This window comes from Portunus trituberculatus, chromosome 2 (assembly GCF_017591435.1).
Source record: "Portunus trituberculatus isolate SZX2019 chromosome 2, ASM1759143v1, whole genome shotgun sequence".
NCBI lineage: Eukaryota > Metazoa > Arthropoda > Malacostraca > Decapoda > Portunidae > Portunus > Portunus trituberculatus.
The window spans coordinates 11,067,692-11,091,016 of record NC_059256.1 but is presented as its reverse complement, the minus strand read 5'-3'; the positions used below and the strand labels follow the sequence as shown (position 1 = coordinate 11,091,016).

The 23,325-nt window shown below is 45.2% G+C and overlaps 2 protein-coding genes across 2 annotated transcripts in view; one reads left to right on the top strand and one right to left on the bottom strand.

The window, feature by feature from the left end:
• Positions 1–569: 569 nt before the first annotated feature.
• Positions 570–13,691, top strand: LOC123505622 (putative elongator complex protein 1). Its single transcript, XM_045257161.1, is given in 7 exon segments — positions 570–693; positions 4,723–4,877; positions 8,511–8,657; positions 8,964–9,024; positions 9,027–9,580; positions 9,582–9,761; positions 9,763–13,691. Coding segments are annotated over 6 exon segments (4,239 nt in total). The 5' UTR covers positions 570–693; positions 4,723–4,742; the 3' UTR covers positions 12,925–13,691.
• A 7,625-nt stretch (positions 13,692–21,316) lies between these two features.
• The window catches only part of LOC123506919 (ETS domain-containing protein Elk-1-like), a 6,422-nt gene continuing 4,413 nt past the window's right edge, over positions 21,317–23,325 (bottom strand). Inside the window, exon 3 of the mRNA XM_045259341.1 lies at positions 21,317–22,084. Coding sequence (XP_045115276.1) covers positions 21,438–22,084 — 647 coding nt within the window. The 3' untranslated portion in view covers positions 21,317–21,437. The remainder of the gene's footprint in view (positions 22,085–23,325) is intronic.

Below are 23,325 nucleotides of genomic sequence, written 5' to 3'. Positions count from 1 at the left end.
AGAAAATAGACTAACAAATTTTACCATTACTTTATCGATGACTGAAGGGGTTAAAACAAATAAGAAAAACAAAAACAAGTGGACAAAATGCAGCCATCATAATATCATAATCTAGAAACAAAAAAATATAATAAAGAAAAAAAATAATAGAAAATAGATTAACAAATTTTACCATTACTTTACTTATAAAAAAAAAAAAAATATAAACAAATAAGAAAAACAAAGTCAAGTGGACAAAATGCATTCATAGTATAGTAATCTAGAAACTGAAAATAAATAATAAAAAATAATATAAAATAGACTAACAAATTTTACCATTACTTTACCGATAAAAAAAACACAAAAATAAAACAAATAAGAAAAACAAAAACAAGTGGACAAAATGCAGCCATCATAATATCATAATCTAGAAACAAAAAAATATAATAAAGAAAAATAATAGAAAATAGACTAACAAATTTTACCATTACTTTACCGATAAAAAAAACACAAAAATAAAACAAATAAGAAAACACAAAAACAAGTGGACAAAAAGCGGCCATTACTGAATCCGCCTAAATCCGACTTGCGCAGAACGACAAGGCGACCAGCGGGAGGTGGCGAGGAAAACTGACAGTGTTCTTTATTTTTTGCTCATTTCTCTGCCATAACTTCACGCCGCGCTGCCAAAACTTCAGGACAATTAGGGGAGAGGTTAATGTAAGTTGTGTGGGCGTGGCAATGGTGGAGGATGAGTAAATAAGCTGGAAATAAGGGAAATATGAAGGCCATGTGTGTGTGTGTGTGTGTGTGTGTGTCATGCTGTTTGTCCGTGTCTAAGGGTGATATTTTTTATTTTTTATTTTTGTTATTTTTGTGTGTTTGGTAGTGGTGGTGGTGGTGGTGGTGGTAGTAGTAGTAGTAGTAGTGGTGGTGGTTGTGGTATTAGTAATAGTGGTGGTGGTGGTGGTTGTGGTAGTGGTAGTAGTGGTGGTGGTTGTAGTAATAGTAGTAGTAGTTGTGGCAGTAGTAATAGTAGTAGTAATAGTGGTGGTGGTTGTGGTAGTGGTGGTGGTGGTTGTGGTAGTAGTATTAGTGGTGGTGGTGGTGTTGGTAGTAGTAGTAGTTGTGGCAGTAGTAATAGTAGTAGTAGTAGTGGTTGTGGTAGTAGTAATAGTGGTGGTGGTGGTGGTGGTAGTGGTAGCAGGAGACAGAAAGAATAATGGACAATAAACGAAGGAAATAGAAATAAAGTAAGAGAAAGAAAGAAGAATTGATGATAAAACAAGGAAATACAAAAAAAACAAAAAAAAACGAATAATAATTAGAAAAAATTAAAATAAAACCAGAAATAGAAGGAAATAAATGCAGGAAATGGAAATAAAGCAAGAGATAGAGGGATGTGTATATTAGGACAGTGCCAATTAGAGGGCTGGAAATGGGAATAAAACGTGATAGAGGGATGTGTATATTAGGACAGTGCCACTTAAAGGAATGTGTATATTAGGAGAATGCCACTTAAAGGGATGTGTATATTAGGAGAGTGCCATTAAGAGGAATGTGTATATTAGGAGAGTGCCACTTAGAGGGATGTGTATATTAGGAGAGTTCCACTAAGAAAAATGTGTATATTAGGAGAGTGCCACTTAGAGGGATGTGTATATTAGGACAGTGCCACTAACCTAACCTAACACACAGATTTGATGCCTCATATGTGGAATCACACTATTGGTCAAAGAGAGAGAGAGAGAGATTTCGTTAATAAATGAGGGGATGAGAGAGAGAGAGAGAGAGAGAGAGAGAATATGGTAATGAATAGAGAGAGAGAGAGAGAGAGAGAGAGAAAAAAAATCACCTTTTCAACATAACCATCTCTCTCTCTCTCTCTCTCTCTCTCTCTCTCTCTCTCTCTCTCTCTCAGACATCAAATCAGCTAGGTGGAGGAGCTGCAAAGGTGGAGCCAGGAGTCTAGGGTACCGTGCGGGATGGTTTCTTTGGGAGAGTGCCATCTAACGTAACCCTGCTATTGGACTGAAGGGCTCTATGGAAGACTTATCAGCGGTGTGTGTCGCCTTTGATTAGGGTTGATAGGAAAATAGATAAATGGAAAGTTTGGGTTAGGAATGAAAGGAAGGAAGAAAAAGAGATTAAGTTACGTTAGATGAAAAATAAATAAATAAATATAAGAAAAGGAGAAAAGTGAAGTTTGAGTTAGGTTTGGTAGAAATTAATAGTGAGGTTAGGTTCAAGTTAGGGTTAAGTTAGGTTCGTTAGGGTTAGGTTAGGTTGAAGAATAAAAATGATTAGGTTAGGTTACGTTAGTTAAAGTTAGGGACATGATGAAGAGGCTGCAGGGAGTACTATATTAAGACAGTGCTGTGTTTCTCTCTCTCTCTCTCTGTCTCACACACCAACACACTCGTCCCTTCAGAAAACACGACTTTGCGGTGAAACGAAGGAAATCTTTACAAAACGAACTGAAATACACAAAAAAAAATGTGTCGTTTATCTCCGCCTTCTTTATCTTGCCTCCCCTTATCTTCTCTTAGTGTGCCCTACCTTACCTTACCTTACCTAAAGCTAGTTCTCCATCCACTTTACCACAAGAATCTACCAAATAACTGTAGTGAGTTGTATTTCTGCCCCGACACTGGACACACTTAAAGAATGGTGGTAATACTAATAATTGTGGTAGTGGTGATGGTGGTGGTGTGGGTTATTGTGGTAGTAACAGTGGTGGTAATAGTAGTAGTAATAGTAGTAACAGTAGTGGTAATAGTTGTAATAGTAGCAGTAATAGTAGTGGTAATAGTAGCAGTAATAGTGGTGGTAATAGTAATAGTAATCAAAATAAGCCGAGTGAAAGAATTGAGAAGCTGCCACAAAGCTCTGCACACATTGAAGTCAATATGATGACAAGAGGTTGGAAGAGCTGGGACTAACTTGACTGGAGGGAAGGAGGAGAGGTGATATGGTAGCGCTATATTGCTGATGACACCACCCTACATCTTTCCACGTCCCTTCAGAGACGACTAACCCTTCAGGAAGTCAACAGATCACGCAGGGATGCCACAGAACGCCTCACTTCTGATCTCTCTAAGGTTTCTGATTGGGGGCAGAGAAAACTTAGTAGTGTTCAATGCCTCACAAACTTGTCAGTGTTCAATGCCTCACAAACTTGTCAGTGTTCAATGCCTCACAAACTTGTCAGTGTTCAATGCCTCACAAACTTGTCAGTGTTCAATGCCTCACAAACTTGTCAGTGTTCAATGCCTCACAAACTTGTCAGTGTTCAATGCCTCACAAACTTGTCAGTGTTCAATGCCTCACAAACTTGTCAGTGTTCAATGCCTCACAAACTTGTCAGTGTTCAATGCCTCACAAACTTGTCAGTGTTCAATGCCTCACAAACTCAATTGCTCCATCTATCAACTGGACACAACCTTCCAGACAACTATCCCCTCTTCTTCAGTGACACTCAACTGTCTCCCTCTTCCACACTGAATATCCTCGCTCTGTCCTTCACTCATACTGTCCTTCACTGCAAACTTCACATCTCATCTCTTGCTAAAACAACTTCTATGAAGTGAGGCGTTCTGCGGCGTCTCCGCCAGTTTTTCTCGGCCCTCCAGCTGCTAACTCTGTACAAGGGCCTTACCCGCCCCTGTATGGAGTACTCCGCGTGTTTGGTTGGGCAGGGTTCCAGTCACACAGTTTTGTTAGACAGGGTGGAATGAAAAGGTTTTTGTGTGATCAACTCCCCTCCTCTGAGTGACTGTCTGTCTTCAGCCTCTTTCTCACCGCCGGAATGTTGCACCTCTTGCTACCTTTTAGCGCTATTTTCATCATGACTGCTCTTATCACCTTCCTAACTGCTTGCTTCCTCTCCTCCTTCTTCCTCCACCCTCGCTGCACAAGGCTTTCTTCTTCCTCTCACCACTATTCTGTCCACCTCCCTCATGCAAGAGTTCACCAGTACTCTCAATCCTTCACACCTTTCTCTGGCACACTCTGGAACTCCCTGCCTGCTTCTGTGTTTCCACCTTCCTACCACTTCCCTTCACTCAAGAGGGAGGTGTCCACACACTTGTCCCTCACTCTTGGACAACCCTTCACTTATCTTTCGAGAACCAGCAATCAAGTGGGCCTTTTTTATTTTTTTTATTTATTACATATTGTTGGCTACTGCTGGCATTTTCTCCTACATGAAAGAAAAAAAGGTCAAATATTATAAAGTGCCAGTTTTGATCCGTTCTGTTAAAATAAAGTTTGATAGAGTAACAAGGGTGGTGTGTGATTTGTGTTGTTAGCGAGACACATTGCAGCGGCTGTTTCAAATGTTGTGTCGCTGGTTTAGGTGGGAGCTTTGGTGGTGGTCCACTTTGCACCACTGGTCCACCTTACCCCCCCCCTCCCGTGTCATGGTAGCCAAGCAAGTCAAAACACGAGACAGTGGCAACGCTTTCAAAACAAACTTTGTCTTGAAGGTGAAGTGTTTCATGCAAATTACTAATAAACAATCACAATAATTACATTTTAATGAATTATTATTATTATTAAAAGAATTTGATTATGATTATAAATTTCATGTTTTTTTTTTTTTTTTTTTTTTTTTTTTTTATTTAATAATGATTGTGTATCGGTGACCACAGCCATGGATTAGGATTTGTCATTTGTAATCATAATTGTGCACATGTCTGAACCAAACCTAACCTTACCTAATCTAATGTAACGCCCCCACAGCCGTCCCACAGGCCACAGCCATGAGGAACCTTGCAATAGTGGACCATCGGAGGCAGGCCGTCCCATCAGTGCCCCGGGACGCCCTGCTGTGTGTGGACCCTCTTACTATGGCCCCTTACATGGCCACCACACAGGCCATACACTGCTTGGACAAGGTGTGTGTGTGTGTGTGTGTGTGTGTGTGTGTGTGTGTGTGTGTGTGTGTGTGTGTGTGTGTGTGTGTGTGTGTACCTAGTTGTATTGTAGAGGGTTGGAGTGTGGGTCATAGTGTCCTGTCTCCATGTGTCCATTTATCCAGTGTTTCCTTAAAGTTCAGCACATTATGTGGTGTAACAATTCCATTATTGAATGCATTCCACTTCTCCGCTGTTCTGTGTGGAAAACTGTATTTTGCAACATCCTTCACACACTGCCTCATCCTGATCTTCTTTACATGTCCTCTTGTCCTTCCATCTCCTTCTGTCACCAGCACCAGGTCTTCCTTGTCTAGCTTTTCAATATCATTGACTATCTTGTACATTGTTATTAGGTCCCCTCGTTCTCTTCCATCTTGTAAGGTTGGCAGTCCCATTTCCTTCAGTCGTTCTTCACATGTGAGGTCCTTTAGTCCCATTTCCTTCAGTCGTTCTTCATATGTGAGGTCCTTTAGTCCCATTTCCTTCAGTTGTTCTTCATATGTGAGGTCCTTTAGTCCCATTTCCTTCAGTCGTTCTTCACATGTGAGGTCCTTTAGTCCCATTTCCTTCAGTCGTTCTTCACATGTGAGGTCCTTTAGTCCCATTTCCTTCAGTCGTTCTTCACATGTGAGGTCCTTTAGTCCCATTTCCTTCAGTCGTTCTTCACATGTGAGGTCCTTTAGTCCCATTTCCTTCAGTCGTTCTTCACATGTGAGGTCCTTTAGTCCCATTTCCTTCAGTCGTTCTTCACATGTGAGGTCCTTTAGTTCCTTTAGTTCACCATCTTTGTAGCAATCTTCTGTATCCTTTCCAGTTTTCTTCTATCCTTTTAGAGGTTGGAGACCACACCACTGCTGCATATTCCAGCCTTGGGTGTATCATGCTTGTGATGATTTTTTTCATCATATCTTTATCCATGTAATGAAATGCCACTCTTATATTAGTGAACATCCTATATGATAGTCCAAATATCTTGCTTATGTGTTTATCAGGGCTCAGATTTTCTTGTATGATCACTCCAAGATGTTTTCCTCTTTAGTCTTCATTATTTGCTCCTCTCCCATCAAATAGTTCCATACTGGTCTTCTCTTACTCTTTCCTAGTTTATCCACTACATCCTTCTCAAACTTTCTTTCTTCCTCTCTCCTTACTCTAATATATTCATCACTAATATCTTTGTACAGCCGACTCTTATAGTCATTTCCCTGCTTTAAGAGTTTCTTCCACGCTTTATCCTTTGCCTTTTTTGCTTGTAAGCATCTACCATTGGACCATGTATGTATTTTTTTCTGAACTCTATAAACAGGAACAAACTTTTTTACTCCTTCATTGTATTCCTGTAAGACTATGTCATATTTCTCTTGTACAGTCTTCCTGCTCATAATATTACTCCACTCAATATCAGCAAAATAACTCCTTAATTTTTCAAAATCTGCTCTTGCATAATTTAATCTCTCTCCTTTATAGTCCTCTCTGTAACTTATCTCATCTTCCTCTTGCATTTGCATCTCTAATGTCACATGATCACTTTTCCCCATTGGACTAAGGTATTGTATGATTGGAGGGGACTCCGGTTTTTTGTGAAGACTAGGTCAAGTAACGATGGTTCTTCTTCCCCTGTATCTTGTTGACTCCTCCACCCACTGGTCCGTTGTATTAATATTAACCATAGTCATCTGTAACACTTTCTCACTCCACTGCTCAGCATTGTCCATTACTTCCATCTCTCCCAGTTTATTTTTTGTACAGTTAAAGTCTCCAACTAAGAGTATTCTTCTATCTCTTCTTATCATGTTATCCAGATACTTTATCGCCTCTCTTTGCAAATCTTTATGCTCTTCTGATCCCCATGTATTAGTCTTTGGTGGAACATATGTAACTATAATTTTCTTTTCTTCAAATCTTCTGTTCTGATTGTTACTCCCAATGCTTCCACTTTGTCCTCTCCACATTGCACATCCTCCACACATATGTTATCACCAACCATTATTAGCACTCCTCCTTCCCCTTTATCCTTCCTGTCCCTCCTCTAGGTATTATATCCTTCCTCTTTAAGGTTGACATGGGTCTCTTTCTCTCAGTTTTGTTTCAAGGATACACATTACATCTGGCTTTTCCTCTTTCAAATAATCCTGAACCTCCAATATACTTGATAACAAACTGTCTATGTTAGTATAAGTCACTCTTAATTTATTGCCTCCTCCACGACCTTCCTCTTTCTTCCGTAGGTACCAGTTCTTTAGTCTCATATCCAGAACACTTCAGTCAAAATTCTTCTATATCTCTGTCCTGTTCTCATTTTTTTCCTTAGCGTCACTTCTTAGCATTTCCTCCTTCTCCCTTTCCTCTAAGTTCATATCTCTTTTTATCCATATATCATTGGCCAGCTTCCCTTTCCTAGCCATGATTTCCTCTACAGCCACTTAAGATCTCATTTGCACCTTCATTGGTCTCTTTCCCCTTCAGTGTACCTTCCCAGTCTAACCACTTCCTCCACCTCCGTGTCTCATTCTTGTGTGCTGGCATTTACTCGTTTGATAACCGTTTTGACCAGCTCTCTTTCTTCACGTTCTCTTGTTAATTTATTTGGATTTTTCTTTTCCTCGTCCCAAAAATCACGAAGCTTTTTTTCTTGTCCTCTGCATCCCGCGCCAGGTCTTCCTTCTCTGTAATAACTTCAATTACAGCGACTTTTGTGTTCTCCTGAATTTGTGTCTTGACAACCTCTGGAAATTTGACTTTTTTTTCCTCTTCTTGTTCCTGCTTTCATTTATTTCTTAGTTCCCTCAGCTTGTTTTTCCCCCAGTCCACCTTCTACCCTGTTCACAATCCCATCCTGTACTTTATCCTGCAAGTTCCTTAACCCCTTCAGTACCAAGATGCATTTCTACATTCATTCTGCTTACTATTTGATGATTTTATACAGCTTCAGAAACTCATGTGGGGATTGAAATAGGGAAAACTGTGGCCAATGATTTTTTGACCTCCATAGACACTTCCTAATGTCAATAAAACCATCTAATCATACCCAAAACAGGTCGTAATCTTGGCATGTGGCTTTTATTACGTCATTTTGTTTATTTATTTCCCGAATCTTCTCTTTCAATCTCTGGTTTATTGCATCGACCTCACAATCTGCTACTCTCAATTTCAGGGCTGTGTTTTCCGGTCTTGTTTGTCCATTACACTCCACAGCACCTCCTTCATGTACCTTAATGCCCTTTCCACGTTGATTAGCCTTCTCATATCACCTCGTTTGTCCTTGAATCCAGAGAAATCCTTGTCCTTAATATCCTTGTAAGTTTCACACAATGGCGCAAGTTTTGATTCCACTACATGCCAGGTAACGCTACTCTGTCCTATCACTCTTGTTGTTCTTTTCGTGTGTGTGATCCAACGCTTTAGTTTGGAGACAGTTGAAGCTATGGCCCCCTCCACGCCACCCCTGTACAAACGTCTAGGCTGTGTGTGTGTGTGTGTCAGTTTTTTACCCTTTCTCTTCATCTCTTATTGGTTTTCCTCCTCCTCCTCCTCCTCCATTTTGTCTCCTTTCCTCCTCTCTCACCACTACCACCACACTGACCTCTTCCCTTCCCCCCCCTACCACCACAGGCCCCTCCCAGCTGGTCAACCGTCACCTGGGATCAGCACGGCATCCACACAGCGCGGATTGTGTCAGTGGAATGTGTCGCCGCCGCCGCCGCGCTGTGTGTCGTCACCGCAGAGGGTCAGGTCATCACTGTGGGGGAGGATGGACAGGTCAGGTCGAGTTAGGTTAGGTTAAGACTTATTATTGATTTTTTCATTTAATTTCTCTCTTTATTGTTTGTCGTTTAATTTAATTTATTTATTTATACACCCAAACACACCCAAAACACATTAAAACACCCAAAACACATCACACAAAACACTTAAAACACACCCAAAACACATCAAAACACACCTTTTAACTATAGTAGCAGTAGTAGTAGCAGTAGCAGTAGCAGTAGTAGTAGTAGTAGTAGTAGTAGTAGTAGTAGTAGTAGTAGTAGTAGTAGTAACCACAACCACCACCACCACCACCAGGTTGAGATAACAGGAGAGGTGACAGACGGGATCGCAGCCGCAGAGTGGAGCCCAGACCAGGAACTCTCGCTGTGGTGACCTCATCTGACCTTACCCTGCTGATGACCTCCACCTTTGACCCCATCGCTGAGACAAGCTTAAGCGAACAAGGTCAGAACGCGATGGTTTCCTTAGGCTGGGGGAAGAAAGAGACGCAGTTTCACGGATCAGCTGGTAAGGTCGCTGCCCATGTGACCTCTGACTTCCGACCTGCACCAGAGTGGGATGACGGACTTCCTAGGGTGTCCTGGCGTGGCGACGGAGAACTGTTCGCCATCTCCCACCTCCAGAATGGCAGAAATATCCGAAAAATCGCCATATTGAACCGAGAGTGCACAATCCTTTATATCTCGGAGAATATTGACGGTTTGGAATCTCCGCTAGCGTGGAAGCCGAGCGGAGGGGTCATAGCATCCACTCAGACCACATCCACCAAACACCAAGTCACATTTGTCGAGAAAAATGGATTAAAACATGGCGGATTTACGTTGCCATTTGCTCCGGGAACTATGAATGTTGAAACGTTAATTTGGAGTGCAGATTCGAGCGTCCTGGCTGTGTGGATGAGGCCGCTACTGAAGGAGGAGGGAGGTGGAGGAGGTGGTGCAGCTTTGGATGTGTGGAAATTATCACTGGTATTTGAAAAGGGAGATTAGGTTTGGTGGAAGAGGGTTAAGTGGAGGAGGAGGAGGAGGACAGAAGGAAGGAAAAGGAAATGAAGAAGGAAATGAAGGAAAAAATGAAGATAATAAAGAAAAGAAAAAATGTGAAAATCAAGAAAATCAAGAAAATAGAAGACTTAAAAGAAGAAAATCAGAAGAAGGAAGAAGAAGAAGAAGGAAAAACAAAAAAACATCAAAAACAACAAGAAAATATTATCAGCATTAAGTGGACCGAGGAATCCACACCACCACTCCACACACTCCACATCCTCACCACCACACACCACCACCGCTTCACCGTCTGCCACACCACACACCACAGCCTGGGCCACACACCACAGGACCCAGCGAGTGTGGCTGTGGTGGATGGCCGTACCCTCCACATCACCCCATTCCGCCACACCATTGTCCCTCCACCGATGTCCGCTTACCAGGTGGAATTTGCCGATGTTATTAATTCCATCGCATTTTGTTCTGATGGTGATGGTGGTGGTGGTGGTGGTGGTGGTGTGGATGACTCAGGGTATGTGGATGTGGATGTGGATGTGTGTGGGAGTGTGTGTGTCCAGCATGGTGTGGATAGGCTAACTTTTCTGTCAGCCGGAGTGGATGGTGAGGTGGAAGGGTGTGTGGTTCGTGTGACAGGGGCAGGTGGGCAGGGTTTCAGGGAGTGTGTGGTGCCGGTGGGTGTGTGTGGCCAGTGTGAGGTGCAGTGGCCAGCCGGTGTGTCCCCCCGGCCGGCCAGCGCCAGGGAAATGTACCACTGGGCCTGGCCGCGAAGGGATTTATTGCTGGCGGTGTTTGGTGTTGATGGTGTGTGTTTCCTGGTGTTTATTGAGGTGGTGGAGGCAAGGCGGGCCGTGGCCAAGGAAGTGGTGGCCCTAGAGGACTGTGTGGTGGCCATGGCTGCCTCGCCGACGCTGGCAGCCCTGCAGCTGGCCTCAGGGAGTGTTGTGAAGGTGGAGCTGGCCACACGCCGCCTGGACCCCTGGCTGCTGGATGGCCATGAGGTGTGTCTGCCGGCCGCTTCACACCAGCTGCTCCTCTGCCCCCTGGAGGGTGTGGCTGGCCCCACCCCGCTGGCCCTCACACCCCGGGGCCGCCTGTACTTGGGCCACAGACAGGTGCTGGCTGGCTGCACCTCTGTCTTGCTGCACACACACCACCTGCTGGCCACCACCGCCGCACACACCCTGCTGGCCACACCACTCACCACCCCTGCCCTGGCCGCCCTGGAGGAGACCGCCAGTGGTAGTGGTGGTGGTGGTGGTGGTGGTGTGCGTCGGGTGGAGCGAGGTGCACGGCTGGTGTGTGGCGTGGGGCACGACACCCGTGTGGTGTTGCAGATGCCCCGCGGCAACCTGGAGGTGGTGAGCCCTCGCCCCTTGGCCCTACACGCCCTGGGCCGCCTGGTGGGTGCACGGCAGTATGGGGCGGCGCTGACCCTGGCCCTGCGCCACCGCATCGACACCAACCTGCTCTACGACCACCAGCCGGACCACTTCCTGGCCGCCGCGGACCACTTTGTGCAGGATGTGGCCGCACCGCAACGCCTTGACGTGTTCCTGGCTGCCCTCACCGACGTAGACTGCACCACCACCACCTATGCCTTCCACTACCCCGCCCGCCACACCGCCACCGCCGCGCCGGGCAAGGTGGTGGCAGTGTGTGAGGCAGTGCGGGCAGCCATGGAGGGCCAGGACAAGGGACGGCTGCTGCTGCCCATCCTGACGTCGCTGGTGCGGTGCGGCCGCATGGAGGAGGCGTTGGCCAGGCTGGGGGACATGCGGCGGCAGGCTGAGGAGGGCCAGGTCTTCCCTGTGGGGCCGGAGGAGGGACTGCGGCACCTGCTGTACCTGGCCGACACTGATGAGCTGTACCGTGTGGCCTTGGGCACCTACGACCTGTCCCTGGCCCTCATGGTGGCCCAGCGGTCCAAGCGTGACCCCAAAGAGTACTTGGCCCAGCTCAACAGCCTGGCAGCGCTGCCCGGCCCACTCCAGCGCTTCAGGATCAACGCCACGCTGCAGCGCTTCACCGCAGCCCTGCACGGCCTGGACGACACCGTCCCACACCGCACTGAGGCCCTGGCCATGGTGGACACACACGGCCTGCACGCCCTGGCCCTGCCGCTGCTGCCGGACGGCTCAGAGGTGAAGGCCACCGTGTGTCACAGTTATGGCCGCCGCCTGCTGGCCCAGAACAGGCCGGGGGAGGCGGCCATCATGCTGGGGCGTGCTGGCCAGCACCAGGCAGCCCTGGAGGCTTACCGATCTGCTGGGAACTGGCAGATGGCCCTGGTGATGGCTGCCTGCCTGGGCCTGGCCAAGGAGCGAGTGGGTGAGTTGTGCCGGGAGCTGGCCGAGGCGCTGCGTGGCCAGGGCCGCCACACAGAGGCCGCCCGGCTCTACGAACACCACCTGGGTGATGAGGAGGAGGCTGTGGCCTGCCTGACGGCCGCAGGGGAGTGGCAGGACGCCCTGCGCCTGGCCCACCACCACGGCCGCCCCGACCTGCTGCAGACACACGTGCAGCCCGGCGCCCGCCAGCAGGCCGCCGCCACGCTAGCCGACATGCAGGAGGTGGCCGCCACCATCACCAGCCAGGTGGCCCGGCTGGCCGTGGTGCGGGCAGCACAGCAGCGGCAGCACACAGCCAGCCTGGCCCTGGCCGCCGAGGACGCCCCGCTGGACTCTGACCTGTACTCGGACACCAGCACAGTGGCCGGGGGGGAGCCGGGCCGCCGTAGCATGGCCAGCAGCAGTGGCGGCGGCAGCAGCAGCAGGTCTCAGCGGTCCAGCAAGAGTCGGCGCAAGATGGAGCGGAAGAAGTACAGCCTGAGGGAGGGCAGTGCCACGGAGGACCTGGCCCTGCTGGCCGCCCTGCACCACACCTACACCACACTGCAGGGCCGCGCCACCACCACCACCACACTCTGCACCGCCCTGCTCACCCTGGGCCACGACGCTGAGGCCACACACCTGCACACCGCCTTCGCAGACCTCCTGAAGCTGGCCCGGGCCAAGCAGGCCGAGATCTGGCCGGTCGCCGCGCAGCCTGACCAGGAGGAGTTTGGGCCGCAGCTCACCACCCAGGCCGCCGTGGACCGGGTGATGGCCGGGGCGGGTCCGGGGCCAGCCGGCGGGGCACTGGTGGCTGCCAGGATGGCCATGCTGGAGCCACACCTGCGCTTCCCACCACCACCTGTCACTGACGCCTGGCAGCTGACCATGCTGGCACCACAGGACAAGGCACACTGACCACCACCACCACCACCACTAAAGAGTGCTTTGTTCCTTCCTTCCTTCCTTGATTTCCTTCATTGTTTTGTTGAGTCACAACTCTCACCTGTATTGTCAAACACTTGGCTCTCACCACCACCACTCTTTCCAAAGCCTCCACTTCAAGATACTCCTGTCTTGAGTCTTGAGGAGTGTTTCTGTCATTCTGGTGATGGATTGCCAAGACTTCTGGTGTGTGGAGAGGAGAAACTGCCTTGAAAACCCAGCTAGTTGTGTTTTTAAGAGTGTTCCTATGGTTAGGAAGATGGATTAGCAAGATTTCTGGTGTATTGAGAGGAGAAACTGCCTTGAAAACCTGACTAGATGTGTTTTTAAGAGTGTTTTTATGGTTCTAGTGATGGATTGGCAAGATTTCTGGTGTGTTAACCCAGCTGTGGCCTTGGTAAATTGTCGTAGTGAGAGAATAAACTGTTTTTCATTATGATCATCAGGGAAGCAAAACACGTCATTCATTTTATCGTCATCTTTGTTGTTGTTATTATTATTATTATTATTTTTTTTTTTTTTTTTTTATTTTTCTGTAATTAAATTTGAATGCAATTTCTGATACATTTCTTTATTTTGTTTGTTGGTAAATGTTGAGTGAAATGCAATCTCTCTCTCTCTCTCTCTCTCTCTCTCTCTCTCTCTCTCAGCACAGTGTAATCAGTATCAATATATAATTTGTGAATACTGTCTTGTATATAACTTGTTTTTTTTTTTTGCAGTAAAATTGTAAAATCACACTTATTTTTCCTTAGTCATGCACTGTGGGCTGGGTAATAGTAGTAGTAGTAGTAGTAGTAGTAGTAGTAGTAGTAGTAGCATTGGCAAGAGTGTCGTACAAAAGGGGCCATTATTGTACTCGGCAGCAAGAGAGATGTCGTACCTCAGTTCACCTATTGTTGTACTTGAAAGGTCAGTGTTTGCATTATTTATTTTTTTCTTTATTTACATACTGGTTTAATTTTCTTGGTTTTTCTTCCTTTTTGTTATCTATTTCTACGTTTTATCTTTATTTTTTTCTCTTCTCCTTGTTTTTTTTTTCTTCATCTCTCTCTTTTTTTATCTTCATCTCTTTCTGTCTGTCATTCTTTCTTTCTGTCTCTCTCTCTTCCTTCCTTTCTTTCTTTTTATCTTTCTTTCTTTCTCTCTCTCTCTCTAAATAAATAAATTAAGTACATACACCAGTTCATTAGAGAGAGAGAGAGAGAGAGAGAGCAACATGACTCCCTATGCAAGCTAACCTCCACAGGTAACACTGGAAGCTTGCCTGATCAACACTCCACATGTAACACTAAGCTTGTCTGACCAACTCTCGCAGCTTTAGAATTAAGCTTTCAGATCTAGAAACCCAGGCAGCTTTGAATAACTAATATATTTGTGGTAATTTTGAATGGTTTAACCCCTTCAGTGCTGGGACACATTTTTACCTTGAGTTTTGTGTACCATTAGACCATTTTATTGACATTAGCAAGGGTGTATGGAGGTCACAAGATTAATGGCCACAGTCTTCACTATTTTAACCCTTTCAGTGCTGGGACGCATTTTTACTTTGAGTTTTGTGTACCATTAGACCATTTTATTGACATTAGGAAGGGTGTATGGAGGGCACAAGATTAATGGCCACAGTCTTCACTATTTTAACCCCTTCAGTACTGGGACACATTTTTACCTTGAGTTTTGTGTACCATTAGACCATTTTATTGACATTAGGAAGGGTCTATGGAGGTCACAAGATTAATGGCCACAGTCTTCACTATTTTAACCCCTTCAGTACTGGGACACATTTTTACCTTGAGTTTTGTGTACCATTAGACCATTTTATTGACATTAGCAAGGGTGTATGGAGGTCACAAGATTAATGGCCACAGTCTTCACTATTTTAACCCCTTCAGTACTGGGACACATTTTTACCTTGAGTTTTGTGTACCATTAGACCATTTTATTGACATTAGGAAGGGTGTATGGAGGTCACAAGATTAATGGCCACAGTCTTCACTATTTTAACCCCTTCAGTACTGGGACACATTTTTACCTTGAGTTTTGTGTACCATTAGACCATTTTATTGACATTAGCAAGGGTCTATGGAGGTCACAAGATTAATGGCCACAGTCTTCACTATTTTAACCCCTTCAGTACTGGGACACATTTTTACCTTGAGTTTTGTGTACCATTAGACCATTTTATTGACATTAGCAAGGGTGTATGGAGGTCACAAGATTAATGGCCACAGTCTTCACTATTTTAACCCCTTCAGTACTGGGACACATTTTTACCTTGAGTTTTGTGTACCATTAGACCATTTTATTGACATTAGCAAGGGTGTATGGAGGTCACAAGATTAATGGCCACAGTCTTCACTATTTTAACCCCTTCAGTACTGGGACACATTTTTACCTTGAGTTTTGTGTACCATTAGACCATTTTATTGACATTAGCAAGGGTCTATGGAGGTCACAAGATTAATGGCCACAGTCTTCACTATTTTAACCCCTTCAGTACTGGGACACATTTTTACCTTGAGTTTTGTGTACCATTAGACCATTTTATTGACATTAGCAAGGGTCTATGGAGGTCACAAGATTAATGGCCACAGTCTTCACTATTTTAACCCCTTCAGTACTGGGACACATTTTTACCTTGAGTTTTGTGTACCATTAGACCATTTTATTGACATTAGCAAGGGTGTATGGAGGTCACAAGATTAATGGCCACAGTCTTCACTATTTTAACCCCTTCAGTACTGGGACACATTTTACCTTGAGTTTTGTGTACCATTAGACCATTTTATTGACATTAGCAAGGGTCTATGGAGGTCACAAGATTAATGGCCACAGTCTTCACTATTTTAACCCCTTCAGTACTGGGACACATTATTACCTTGAGTTTTGTGTACCATTAGACCATTTTATTGACATTAGCAAGGGTCTATGGAGGTCACAAGATTAATGGTCACAGTCTTCACTATTTTAACCCCACCATTAGTTTTTGCAGCTGGACAAAATTGCCCCACTTTGAACAGCTCTGTACTGCTGTTACAGATGCCAGCTGCCTTTCCACCCCTCAACTTTGCCACAGCCTCTTTGCCATCAATGGAGGGTGTAGTTTCGTTAATGGATGGATCAGCATGCAGCATCTGTAACCCTACAGTTTGGAGCTGTCCGCTTGGAGAATCTACTGTGAACAGCTGCTCAAACTACTCAACCCAATGAGCCATCTGTCCATCTGCGTCTGATACGAGGCGGCCATCTGCTGTCTGGATAGTGCTCGCCTGAGATGTAGACATGGAGCAGAGTTTCTTCAGGGCCTGATAGGCAAGTCGGAGGTCATTAGCATTTAAATGACACTCTACATCCTCAGCGAGATCCTTGACATACATCTCCTTATCTCTCCTCAGGAGAGCTCTAGTCCTACGTGACAGAGCCCTGTACTGGTGGTGCACGGTTCCCAGTAAGTCTGGCAGCGCAACTCTCCTCAATACTGTCCAGCATCTCTACCAAGGAGAAGCCACTCCGTGACCTTGGGCGTTCCCCAATGCATTCTCTGGCAGCCTCAAGAGTCTCACATTTGAAGGAATCCCAGAGCTCTACCGGGTCCTTGATGGTGTCGAGCACTCCAAACCGATTGGAGAGTGTCACTGCATACTCCAAGGCACACGTCAAGTCCTTCAGTTTCTCAAGATGAAACACAGTGTGGTGACATCTTGGAGGCTTTCTGGACTTGACATACAGCGTGAGCGTAGCAACAACAAGCCTGTCATCAGTCGCAAAGAACTCACCACTCTGAAAAACCCTGCAGTTCTGAAGGATCCTCCAACAAGTACTAACAAGGATATGGTCGATCTCCTTCACTACCACACCGGCATTGCTATACCAAGTCCAGCGGTGCAGCGCTGGTCTCTGATACCAAGAACCTGCAATTCTCAACCTTCTGGGTCTTGCAAGATTCAGAAGGAAAGAGCTGTTGTCGTTCCTGGTACCAGAGCCGTGGGGACCAACACACAACTCCTAGCCAGCCCTCTCAGTGCCAGTGACGGCATCAAAGTCGCCAAAGACAATAAGTGCATCACGACAGGGACACTGGTTCAGCACAGAGTCCAGTTTGGCGTAGAACGTCTCCTTCTCTTCAGTTTCACACACCTTAGTAGGAGCGTTTACTGCAACAACAGACATGAAGCCCAGACTGTGCTTCAGCCTTAGTGGCATTATACGCTCATCAACCAGAGTAACCTCTACAATGGACAGCTGCTGTCTGCTGGAGACACCTATGGCTACACCCTTGACATGGTGACCATTGCTCATGCCGGACCAATAGTAAGTAAAACCCTTGCTACTGGTCTCACCACTGCCAGGCCTCCTTGTCTCAGAGAGTCCCACCATATCCACTCTCAGCCTATTGAGCTCATCCGATAGATGAGGCAGTCGTTGTTCCTCTGAGAGACTCAGGACGTTCCAGGAGCCTACACGTATAACCCTCTGAAGGTTTACCCCAGGAATGGTCCGACGAGCAGCCCCAAAAGTTAAGAATAGGGCAAGGGGATCCTTCCGTCCCTCTCAAGACACTGGGATCTCTCAAGCTTCCCCCTGCATCCATCATACCAGTAGGCAAGGGGCTTGCATGGTCGGACACCCCAACAGAACTGGATCAGGATTGTGGCTAGAGACTCGCCCGCGCCTAGAACCTCGACCCCCAACCTCTACCTCTAACTGTGGCAGCAGCTGTGGACTTTTTCACAGGGAGGGGTTGCAAGACCCATCCCAACAAGCTGGGTGAGCCTTGGCAGGGCCACAGGCAACAAGGTAGGCTCACTGGCAGGGCCACAGGCATCCCTGAGGGGAAGACCACCACTCAAGGATAAGAAATACATTAAGATAGTAATTTTTATTTATTTTATTTTATTTCTTAACTTTTGAATTGCTTGGCACTTCTGTATCACAAAAGTAAAGTAGAGTGTTTAAAAGTACAAAGTAGTAAACAGTAGTAACAGTAGTTGAGCCAGTTTTATTTAGGTTATCATCTTAGTCAGTCATTTTAGTTCATCATTTTCCAGTGTTTTTTTCAACCCTCCTGTCGTCATCATCATCATCATCATCATCATCATCATCATCACCACCACTAGTACGAGCTGTAAACACAACGTAACCTCAACATCAACAAGATTAAGGCCACTTCTTCCTCTTCATCACCACCATCATCATCATCATCATCTTCAAGGTCATTACCACACACACACACACACACACACACACACACACATGCACATATATACACACATACATACATAAGGAAGTGAGGGTCTGTGTGCATGTGTGTGTTGGTGATGCACACACACACACATACATACATACATACATACATACATAGGCATGCGAGTTATTGTACATATTTACAAACAAACGGACGAACAAACAGGTGAAGGAATGCTTGTTCTATGGTAACAATAATAATAATAATAATAATAATAATAATAATAATAATAATAATAATTCATGATAAAAAAATAATAATAATAATAACCTTTTACATTTATTTCACTTATCTTTTTTTTTTCTTCTTTTTCATTCATGACAATTATTACTGTTACAAATTCCACACATGTCTTTCACACACACACACACACACACACACACACACACACACACGAGTTACCAAATAGTGTTTTTGTCATTAAGAGTATTTTTCCTTTTCACTTCTCAAAAACAACTTAATCCTAATAATAACTAAAATTACAGACGGACAGACACACTCTCTCTCTCTCAACATATTAGGCAGTGATATTATTATTATTATTACTATTATTATCATCATCATCCTGAGTTACAGTAATTACAAAATGTATGGCACTGTATTGTACATTAAGACACGCACACACGCACACACACACTTCAGGTCTCTCTCTCTCTCTCTCTCTCTGGCACCATTAGAGTTAGTTCACATATTCTCTATTTTCTTTATCTGTCAATTTCCTTTCATCTGTCTTTTAAATCTTTCTCTAATTCTCTCTCTCTCTCTGGTTCAGTTGGCACTCTAAGTAGACAAGGCACTTTAATTTGGCACCATTAGTTATATTGGCACTAAGTTCACACACAATAATAATAATAATAATAATAATAATAATAGTAATTTTCTGCTCTCTCTCTCTCTCTCTCTCAAGGCACTAAGTTTGGCACTGTGGTCATTATAAGGCACAATATTGGCACTATCTCACTCTCTCTCTCTCTCTCTCTTTCCAGCAGGAGGCCTTCGTCAGAACAACACAAACAACAACAACAACAACAATGTCATTATCACTACAATAATAATAATAATAATAATAATAATGAAAAATAATTAGAATTTACACGTATTTACAAGTAGTGGAGACAGACAGACAGACGGACAGACTCTCACTACTGTTACTTAAAATAATTCTTACTTGAGAGAGAGAGAGAGAGAGAGAGAGAGAGAGAGAGAGAGAGAGAGAGAGAGAGAGAGAGAGAGAGAGAGAGAGAGAGAGAGAGAGAGAGACTTTTAGAGGACAATTTAAGAAGAAGAAGAAGAAGAAGAAGAAGAAGAGGAGGAAGAAAATTAAGATGGAAAGGAGGAAGAAGATAAAAATAAAGAGGAGAAGAAGAAGAAGAAGAAAAATAATGCCCATTTTTTGTTTGTTTTAGATTTGGGAGGAAGAAGAAGAAGAGGAGGAAGAAGAAGAGGAAGAAGAAATGATGAAGAGGAACAAGATGAAACAACAACAACAACAATAATGCCCTTGTAGTAGTAGTAGTAGTAGTAGTAGTAGTAGACATGTGTGCTCTCTCTCTCTCTCTCTCTCTCTCTCTCTCTCTCTCTCTCTCTCTCTCTCTCTCTCTCACCCACCCACAGACCACAGGGACCCCACAGTGTGTCTCCCACAGTATGTTGACAAACCCACAGTCACTCCCCACAGCCTCCCCCCCCCATACACACACACACACACACACACACACACACACACAACTATTCTGTCTTGAAGTGAAGTGGTGGTAGTAGTAGTAGTAGTAGTAGTAGTAGTAGTAGTGAAAAGTACATTCCAATTTCTCTTGTACAAACAGAACTAAAGGAAGAATTAATACAATGCCAAATAATAATAATAATAATAATAATAATAATAATAAATTAATTTAGTTTTTATCGTATTTCCATTCACTTCCTTTATTTATTTATGTATTTCCTCTCCTTGTGTCCGAGAGAGAGAGAGAGAGAGAGAGAGAGAGAGAGAGAGAGAGAAGAGAGAGAGAGAGAGAGAGAGAGAGAGAGAGAGAGAGAGAGAGAAAGGAAAAAATGCCCTGATTCACACAAAGGAACGAAAAATTAATAATAACAATAATAATAATAATAAAAATAATAATAATAGTAATAGAAAATAATTATATACATACGTACATACATACAAAATAGTAATAGTAGAAACTTAATATAAAAACACCTTACAAATTAGTGTGTGTGTGTGTGTGTGTGTGTGTGTGTGTGTGTGTGTGTGTGTGTGTGTGTGTGTGTGTGTGCACTTAAAATTATACATTACGCAGTTCATGTCTCCAATATTTCACTGACCACATTAGGAGGAGCCCGCCTCTCTCTCTCTCTCTCTCTCTCTCTCTCTCTCTCTCTCTCTCTCTCTCTCTCTCTCTCTCACTTTGTACTTTGGTTGTGTAAAGAAAATAATCTTACAAACCAGAAAGTAAGGCACAAACTCTCTCTCTCTCTCTCTCTCTCTCTCTCTCTCTCTCTCTCTCTCTCTCTCTCTCTCTCTCTCTCTCTCTCTCTCTCTCTCTCAATTTTCTTATCACTTTTCCTAGATTGCATGAAAAAAGATATATTCATTTTTTCACTCATTTTTTAGAGCTAGCTTTAATGAAGTGACACCATTAGAGCTATCTCACATCATTACTATTGTTATTTTCACATTTTCTTTTTTTCTCTTTCTTTATCTCTCTCTCTTTTTGTTTTTAATCTCAGTTTGAGGGAACAGGAAGAGGAAATGAGAGAGAGAGAGAGAGAGAGAGAGAGAGAGAGAGAGAGAGAGAGAGAGAGAAATCGATTAGAGAGAGAGAAGGATAAGAAAATAACAAATCTTTCTCTCTGTCTCTCTCTCACACACTCACTCACTCTCTCTCTTTGCTACCTATTTGGAGGAGGAGGAGCAGGAGGAGGAGGGGTGGAGGAGGAGGAGGAGGAGGCACAGAGGGAGCAGAAGTGGTGACAGGAGAGGAGGAGGAGGAGGAAGAGGAGGAGGAGGAGGGAGATGGTACATATTTGGAGACATGAACAGATTGAGGTCATTGTAAAACTGGTACTGACTTCTCCGTGGGCGAAGTCAATGCGGAAAAATCGAAGGCAGTGGTTGGGGGGAGGAGGGGGGAGGCTGTCGGGGCAGGAGGGGGCAGATGGGTGTACTGTGGGAGTGCTGGGAAGGTAAAATGGTGCTGGCCGCGAGGGGAGCCATAATGCGGAGAGAGAGATGCTAGCGGACTCAAGCTTGACCATAGATGAAAGGGTAAGTAGGTGATTTGGTGCCCACGCCGCTGTATGGGGGGGAGGGGAGGTTGACCACAGGGGTGTTGAGGCTACAGGCGCTGTTCTGCCGGGGTGACAAAATAGGAGGCGACCCGGTGATTGTCTGAATGTCCAATGGAGAGGGTTTAGGTTTGACGGATCGTGGTTTTGGTGTGTCCGTTTGTGTTTGCGGCTTTTCCCTTGGTGGTGGGGGTGTGAGGGGTGAAAGAGGAGGGGGGGAGGGTAGTGGGGACCTGTGTGGGTATGGGGACTTCTGCTGTGGGGGCTGCGGCAGTGGGGAAGACCGTGGTGAGCGAGAACGTGAGCGCTGTTTCTCCTCTCGCCTTCTCTCCTCAGCCTCCTCCTCCCTCCTCCTCCGGCTTGTCTCCTCTGTCACTAAGTGGAGGGGGGCAGAGGGGGGGCTGTCCTGGGAGTCATCTGAAGGGGGCGACGGGGAGCGGGGCCCAAGATCCGGGGGCCAGAGAGCAGGGCCGGGGGGTGGTGGTGGGGCGGGGGTCTCTGGAGTGTCTGGGGGGCGGCGGGCCAGGGCGGACAGGTACCCCCCTAAACTTGCTGCCGCCATCTGGGAGAACGCCGCTGCAGTGTACATGTGTGCCAGTGGACCTGTGGATTACATACATTATATACAATTACAGACAATTACACAGGGTTACTTAAAATTACATGAGGATTTATTTATGTTAGAGGGGAAAGCTGGCACAGTGCAACACACACTGAGATGATGAAAAAAAAAAAAAAAAAAGCTTTTGATTCCACCCTGTCTAACAAAACTGTGTGACTGGAACCCTGCCCCCAAACATGCCAAGAGTACTCCATACAGGGGCGGGTAAGGCCCTTGTACAGAGTTAGCAGCTGGAGGGCCGAGAAAAACTGGCGGAGACGCCGCAGAACGCCTCACTTCATGGAAGCTGTTTTACCAAGAGATGAGATGTGAAGTTTGCAGTGAAGGACAGAGCGAGGATATTCACTACTACTACTACTACTACTACTACTACTACTACTACTACCTGCCTGCTGCTACATATCTCAGTGTTTTAGCAAGAGATGAGATGTGAAGTTTGCAGTGAAGGACAGTATGAGTGAAGGACAGAGCGAGGATATTCAGTGTGGAAGAGGGAGACAGTTGAGTGTCACTGAAGAAGAGGGGATAGTTGTCTGGAAGGTTGTGTCCAGTTGATAGATGGAGGAATTGAGTTTGTGAGGCATTGAACACTGACAAGTTTGTGAGGCATTGAACACTGACAAGTTTGTGAGGCATTGAACACTGACAAGTTTGTGAGGCATTGAACACTGACAAGTTTGTGAGGCATTGAACACTGACAAGTTTGTGAGGCATTGAACACTGACAAGTTTGTGAGGCATTGAACACTGACAAGTTTGTGAGGCATTGAACACTGACAAGTTTGTGAGGCATTGAACACTGACAAGTTTGTGAGGCATTGAACACTGACAAGTTTGTGAGGCATTGAACACTGACAAGTTTGTGAGGCATTGAACACTGACAAGTTTGTGAGGCATTGAACACTACTAAGTTTTCTCTGCACCAATCTGAAATTTAGATCTGAAAGGACGTGGAAAGATGTAGGGTGGTGTCATCAGCGTAGGAGTGGATAGGGCAACAAGTTTGGTTAAGAAGGTCATTAATGAGTAATAGAAAGAGAGTGGGTGACAGGACAGAACCCTGAGGAACACCACTATTAATAGGGTTAGGAGAAGAACAGTGGCCGTCTACCACAGCAGCAATAGAGCGGTCGGAAAGGAAACTTGAGATAAAGTTGCAGAGAGAAGGATAGAAGCCGTAGGAGGGCAGGTTTGAAATCCAAGCTTTGTGCCAGACTCTATCA